The sequence below is a fragment of the Helobdella robusta genome (genome assembly GCF_000326865.2).
Source record: "Helobdella robusta unplaced genomic scaffold HELROscaffold_6, whole genome shotgun sequence".
Taxonomy (NCBI): Eukaryota; Metazoa; Annelida; class Clitellata; order Rhynchobdellida; family Glossiphoniidae; genus Helobdella; species Helobdella robusta.
Genome location: NW_008705330.1, coordinates 3,340,552 through 3,347,832, shown reverse-complemented (window position 1 = coordinate 3,347,832; position 7,281 = coordinate 3,340,552). Strand labels below are relative to the sequence as shown.

The window sequence follows — 7,281 nt, the reverse complement described above, 5'->3', positions numbered from 1 at the left end:
ATATAATTTGTTGATATAGTTTATTTATATTATTAATTTATATAATTCATTGTTATCATTTATTTATATATATTATTAGCCCAATTTATTAAAAAATACTTAAAACGAATTAGGATTTTTACCTAGCTTCATACTATACATCCTCAGGTACACATCCCAACGTACACACCCACACGCACGCACACTCACGCACACATTCATTCCACGTACTCGCAAGAATCTCATCACGTGCATAAGGCGTAGGATAGTTACACGCATCGGTGAAAGAGCATTCGCACCACATCAGAGCGTGTGGAATATAACACAAAACTTTGCACGCAAACTGCCTGCGTTGGCTGACCTCCTCTCGACATCTTGTTATTTAAATCTTATCCAGATTTACAAACATATTTTTATTTGATTCGATTGAAACATTACGCAGAAGCTCAAAAATAATCTGCACTTCAGTTATCTATACTTCGGTGTGCAAAGTTTAAAATAATTTACGGCATTTTCTATAAACAAATTAAAATTGAACTAATGATAGTTTTTGATGTTAACAGTTTTTTAAAACTATTTGAACTTCGGTTATGTTAATAATTTAGTCAAAAATTTGAGAATAAGAAAATTCGTTTGCATTAAAGATTCAACTACAAACATATGAAGAATAAATTAAAATTAACTTTTAAAAATTGTTTATAAAGTTTTCAAATATAGATGCTTGAAAAATTTGATGAGTTGCAAAAAAATTGGAATCCAATGCAATCTTTGTTTGCATTAATTTCAATAGCAGCCTACCATGTAAGTATGCGGCGCATGAGCGTGTGTCCTGCAATCAGCCGCTACGTGATGTTTGCCTTGCATGCCTGCCACACGTTAAAACAAAAATTATTTTTTCCAAAAAAAATTTCTGTTAAACAAATTTTTTATTAAATATTTTTTGTGCCCGAAAATTTAATATCAATAGATATTGTATTCTGTATAAGCGCGGAGAATTCGTTAACAGAAACATGCTGTGCTAGACAACCAGACCTTATACGTATGTATACACGTGTGTATATAAACCATGTAAAAATATTTTATAATATTACTTCTGAATTTTATAACAAAAATAAATCGCGGAAAAAAGAATTTAGAAATTTGTCAAAAAAAAATAAGCAGAAATAAAAATGAACAAAATGTCCAAATTAGTTTGTTCCTGAAGTTTAACCTTTGAAGACTTTTTTGAAAAAAGTCATCTTTGTTTTTCTTGTACGTTCAACGTTAATTAACTGTTGTTACGATAAAATATGTTAAAAAAAGAAATGATTGAAACAGGCTTGGACTGGACCGCTGGGACATCGGGAAATTTCAGATGTGCCGGCGGCTGCCAACAGTTGAAAGAAAGTTATTACATTTTTAGTTTCAGCATAAATTATCTTTAATTGTAGGACAGCTTTAAATAATAGTTTTTATTGAATATAGCCAAACTGACAGAGAAAAATCATGATATAACGAGTCTAAATATATTTACAGATTATAAATTAGATTATAAATATATAAATTAGACATAAATAAAATCTTGACATTGGAGTGCAGACTATTTTGAACGAGGTAATTTATGCTAAAACTAAATACTGAAACTGAATATAAATGAAATATGTACACTATCCCATCAGTTGAAAACAGCAACAAGCACAAATATGAATGAACATCATTTATAAAATGTTTTGTTTGTTGTTATCTTGTTTCCCAAACGTTTTCTTTGCATTGATTTGCATATTCAAATTTCTATTTGGCCTACAAATTTGTTTTGGCGTTATCCTCACCACATGTTGCTTGTGAGATGTCGTTTTCAAAATTGAAAAACATTTTTAACAAATTTAAAAATTTGCTGAGTCAGTCAACTTTACAGTCATTCATGCCGATGTCTTTCGAGAGGGACCTTCTTCCGAGAATTAACCACAATGCAATCCTTGATGTTTCAGCATCGACAAGTGAAACGACGTGAAAGCCGTTACACTAGTTCATAAAAAATATAAAGTAAGTAATATAAGTATATATAAATTTTATACTCTGGCGTTTTTTTTCAAATTTGAGCGTACCGACAATTTTTTATTGCCACTCATTTGAGGTTTCACAAAACAACATACAAACAAGATAACAGACACCAAAGCAACCAAGCATCAGAAGAAACAAACAGAACAACAACAAACCTATAAACATCACAACAAACGAACCACTAAACAAACGCAAGAACCAAACAATATTGTTGAAAGAGGTAAAGAAAGATTTGATGTGGAGAAAGAGACAACGTGAATGTAAGTAGACAATGAAGATACTTCAAAGGGGCAGTTAGGAAAGAAAACAGCAACATAAAACAAATAAATGCAAGTGCTTGAAAGCGCTACTAAAATGCAAAAGTCAATGCCGTGCTCGCTTGACACGCCATCGCTTATCAGATTGGACTTTAATCGCCACTGTTTAAATTGTTTTCAAACATCAAATTATGGTTTCCAATTAAAAATTATACGTGAAAACCTTTCATTATGAACAAAAATTAATTTGAACAATGGTTCAAGTTAAGTTTTAATTTTGCTATTCACTAAACCTGGTTAAAAATTGGAAGTCAAACAATCACTTACAAATATTATTTGTTAATGCTCCCTAAATTTCTTACTCGGGTATCCACAAAATGGAACATTTACATTACGTGTTAGGCAGTTTTATCTTAGATTATTTCCTATCTGTTGTTCAAATTTTATTTTCAAAAATGTCTAATATTTTGTTCAAAATTTTTTTGTTGCTATGAAAATTTTGTTATCGCCACCATTTTTGTTACACAACTAAAAAGCAGTTTAACAAATTAATACATTATATTACAACGCAGAAGTAAGCTTGGGAACGAGAACATTGGGAACTCCCATGAAAATTGAAAAAAGCATATTCTTGGGAATGGGAATTTTAAGAAATAGGAAATTACTTGATGGAATCTGAAAAAGCGATAAAAGCCAAATTTCAATAAAAACAAGATTTTCCAATAATCGGACTATATCGGCAATAATCTGTGCAACATGCAGAGCAAGCGCACGCACAAATTATGAACATGAACGCTTTTACAACGCATGATCTCTAAGGATTTATGAACGAATAGCGTCGATGTAGTTATAATAAAATTAAAATTAACTAAAATGTTATCTTATCAACATATTTGTTTAAAATGGACTACTTATTGAGATGAGGCAATGTTCTCTGCTGAAGTTTTTCAAATAAAATTTAAAGACTCAACTTTTGAATGCAATGCACGTAGGCCCTGAAGCAACGCTTCGTTTGGCGCTATAAAATTGTTCATATTTTTCAACATTTTCATAAAATAATTCATGTTCTAAGAATGTTTTCTCAAAAAAGAAAATTTTCTTACATTTAATTATTTTATTAAGACTGACGTTTTGACACTTAACTCTCGTTATAAACTAAATAATAAGTTTTTGAAGAAAAACATGTTCACGTTCTGATTAAATTCTTCCTCCAACAGCTTTGTTTCATGAACTGCACTTCAAAAACATCTTCACAATCTATGTTTTTTTTTATAGTTGCTAAAACCTCAGGCAAATCCTTACTAACTGTTCTGAATTGTGTTTCATCACGCCTCGTCAGCAATTTAGCTCTTCTTCTTTTGACTTGCAATTCAGTTCCGACACCATCTGAAAATACAAATGTTCCACATATTAATGCCTCTTCATTTGGACCAACCCTAGCGAGGTAAAGAATGACATCATCTGTCATAAACCTTGCTGAAAAGTTGCCTATATTAATTTTTAATTTGTGATTAGTTCGATTAACATATTGTTTATAAGTTCGTGAAATGTTTGTGCTGAAAATCTCAATTAAATAGCTCAAACGATGTACAAATAATTATTATAGAACAAAAAATTATCTTGCAAAGCTTAATTCCTAAAACTAATGCAAATACCAACAATACCAAAATAAGGACAATTTTGATTGTTAAACATTTTAAAATTGTTTAGAAAAAAATGTAGTTTATTTGAAAGACAGATATGACATTGACAAATACAACATGTTCAAAGACAAAAAAAAGACATGGCTGATTACGCCGGCGTAAAATTAAACAACCATGAAAAATTGAAGCAAGAGACTTGCTTTGGACACCAACAAATAATGTCAATTTAAAAGAGCTTAAAATTGCTGTACTTTTTTATAACCAGAATATTTTTCCCTATATAGAATTTTCTGAAACACACATATAATCAATTAATGGAAAGAATTCCATTTTTGGTAGGTTGGTTGATTGAAGACATTTTGTTTCTTATGTGGAAGTGTGACGAGAAGGAATTGAATGGATGACAATAGAAATAGTGCACACGATGAGACTATTTAAAAACAGTGGAGCAAGAAATCGAGAAGGCATTTTAAAAATAAAGATTGCCTCGTAGAACAATCTTTCATGAAAAAAGTGGTTTTAAGCGTTTTCACAATTTCAAGAATGATTAATAATTATTATTTGTTCCACAAATTTCAGCAGATCTCGCATTTGACTAAGACGATACCTCAAACGTGAATATTCATGTTGTGTGGTATTAACATAGATTATTACTATCCGTATAAAAATAACTTAATGCGCCTTCCCAGGATTGCGCGGTTTGTTTTCTTCATTGAACTCCGTTATTTGAACGTTAACAGTACTGTCAGCAGTTCTTCCAATACGAACAATGTCGGCACTGTCCGCGATGATCATCGATTTTGTCGGTGGTTACTACTGCTTGCCTTTATCTTTCAAAAAAGTTATATGATATTTACCATTCTCGATGGTTTTTTTATTTTATCCACTTTTGAACGGTGCTCAAACTTTGCGGGCGAATTAAAATATCTGAACGTACGAAAGAATTAATCGACGGGTGGCCTTCGAGAAAGTTTTTCTGTGATTTCCTGCCTTTGTTTGGCTCATTAGATGCAGATAAATTGTTTTTAATGTTTTCTTATCTGTGTATTTATACACAATAAAACAAGTAGTTATAACATACATGCATACAATAACTTCAGACGTATATTACACAATATTCATCTGATTATGCATCATTCTTTGCACATACAAGCTACAAATAAATAGACAGCAAAGCAAAAAATCTTAAACTAATCAGATAGCAACATGCTAGAAAGCGGTCGAACAATTGGCCTCAATGTTGACCTCGATAAATAATGAAGCAATCAGATCACATTATGATACACAGTTTCTTCTGTTATGATCATTTCATTTTCCATAACAACATTCTGTTTATATTCATAATTAAATAAATGAATAATTTCAAAAATGTCTTGGCTTTACGTCATTTCTTTAAAAATGTCAACAAATTGTAACATGCAGCTGTATTACAGTCAAAAATGCGCTTCATGGATCATTGTCTCAACATTCATCACCAACGAGAACTCAATAGACAATAAAAATTGTTTTTATAATGATATTTAATGAACTGATGGCACAATTGTAAGTACAAAACATAAATAACGACAAGAATAATTTTCTATTTATAGAAGAACTCGCAGGCATACACTCATACGCAGGCACACACTCACACACAAGAAGAAACGCAAGTACACGCATCCTCGCACACACACATACGAAAACACACGCAGATACAAACTCATACGCAAACACACACACACACACACACACACATACAGACTCACTCACTCACTCACACGGGCACACATGCCTTCTGCTGCACAAACCTCGCTACTGCTAATAAAAATATTTTAGAATCACGGATGGACGAACATTTTGAAGATGGCCATTCCGATGTCTAGTGAAACAAATTACTCGCTCATTTCTTCAGACATTCATATCCATGCTGTTCTGCTCGCTACCCTTTCCATGACGTACACTCATGCACGTGCACAGTCCCACACCTCACGCACTCACGCACGCACCTTCTCCTTCGTTTGCGGACGTAACCGCCTTTCCATGACTGCGTTTAGTTTCCAACTTTTCTCCAGATGGAAGTACAACAATTTTTAAGGCAAATGAAAGTGATTGAAGCTGAACAAACATTGAAGCATTTGAATCTGTTGAAACTCGCGAAACATTACATTTTTAGTTGTAACAATTAATTTTTTATTTTAGATACCAAATGACTTAATAAGATGAAATGAAAGATTGTAGCTTATCAGATATCTTGTTACTGTAACGCTTCTAATATTTATACTTAAAATTAAATGTCTCAATTCTTCCTTGACACTAATTAATGAATAATTAGAAGTTATTAGTACAAATTACAATTAAGACTTAATTGATTAATATATTATATTAATACTTGATATTTGGTAGTTTAATAATTTAAAGTTACTAATTAATGTTAAATTATTTTACTTGTTTCGTTATAAAATGAAAAAAAAAATGTTATTATAAAATAATTAAAAAATGCCTTAATTAAGTTTTCTACCAAAAACGTTTTTGATGAAACCAGAACAAACAAACGTATTTTCCTGAAAACAGTTTGCGATTTTGAAATTTAGTGAAGCATTTCAACTATGCAAATACTCTTCTCATGCAGCAACATTTGGTTTGATACAATAAATATTTTCCAGAATGTTTTGAAGAAATCAAACGTCTACATTGTTGGGCACTTTGCATTTCCTGTGCAGATAAAAATATAACCCATTTAGGAAAAACCCATTTAACAAATGGGTTTTTATTATGAAAAATTTAACCACAGCAAAACGTTCAATAAATTGAAATAAAACAAAAAGAAAAATAAATTTTACACTGAGAAACAAATATGAAAACATTTTTTTAACAAACAAAAAATGAACGAATAAATTGCGTTACTTTAAATTGAATATTGGAAATATTGAGGGCCATGTATCTCATTGTATGTACAGGGGATTGTTTTGAGATTGCCCTCGTTGGGTTCGATGGTTACACTTTTGGTTTCAATTTATTTGATTACATTTAAGAAACATCTCAATACCTTCGTAACATTTTTTTAGTGGTCGTGCAGGAAGTGACATGCCAGCAGCCAACATGCATCATGACTCGGTGGTCTTCTAAGATTAATTAATTATATTTGATAATTGGCAGGATAACGAATTTCTTCTCGTTCATTTATTTCATAATGTTTTTTTCCTTAAATTTCAGTACAATTATTTTTTTTATTTAAAAAATGTTGGAGTTGATGACGAAACTTGCAAAAACGAGATGTTTTTATCTGTATAACCAGATCAAAAACAAACAACAACATTAATAATAATAAATATTATTATCATTATTATTAATATTTAAAATAAGAATAAAAAATATTCCGTGTC

At 31.0% G+C, this 7,281-nt stretch overlaps 1 protein-coding gene across 1 annotated transcript; it reads right to left on the bottom strand.

Annotated features, from left to right (window-relative positions):
* Window positions 1-3,462: 3,462 nt before the first annotated feature.
* HELRODRAFT_164291 (hypothetical protein) lies at window positions 3,463-6,025 on the bottom strand (the record flags this gene model as incomplete). Its single annotated transcript, XM_009029264.1, has 2 exons — window positions 3,463-3,764; window positions 5,905-6,025. The coding sequence occupies 2 exons, from the start codon at window positions 6,023-6,025 to the stop codon at window positions 3,463-3,465; spliced, it is 423 nt and encodes a 140-aa protein (XP_009027512.1).
* Between the last annotated feature and the right edge of the window lie 1,256 nt (window positions 6,026-7,281).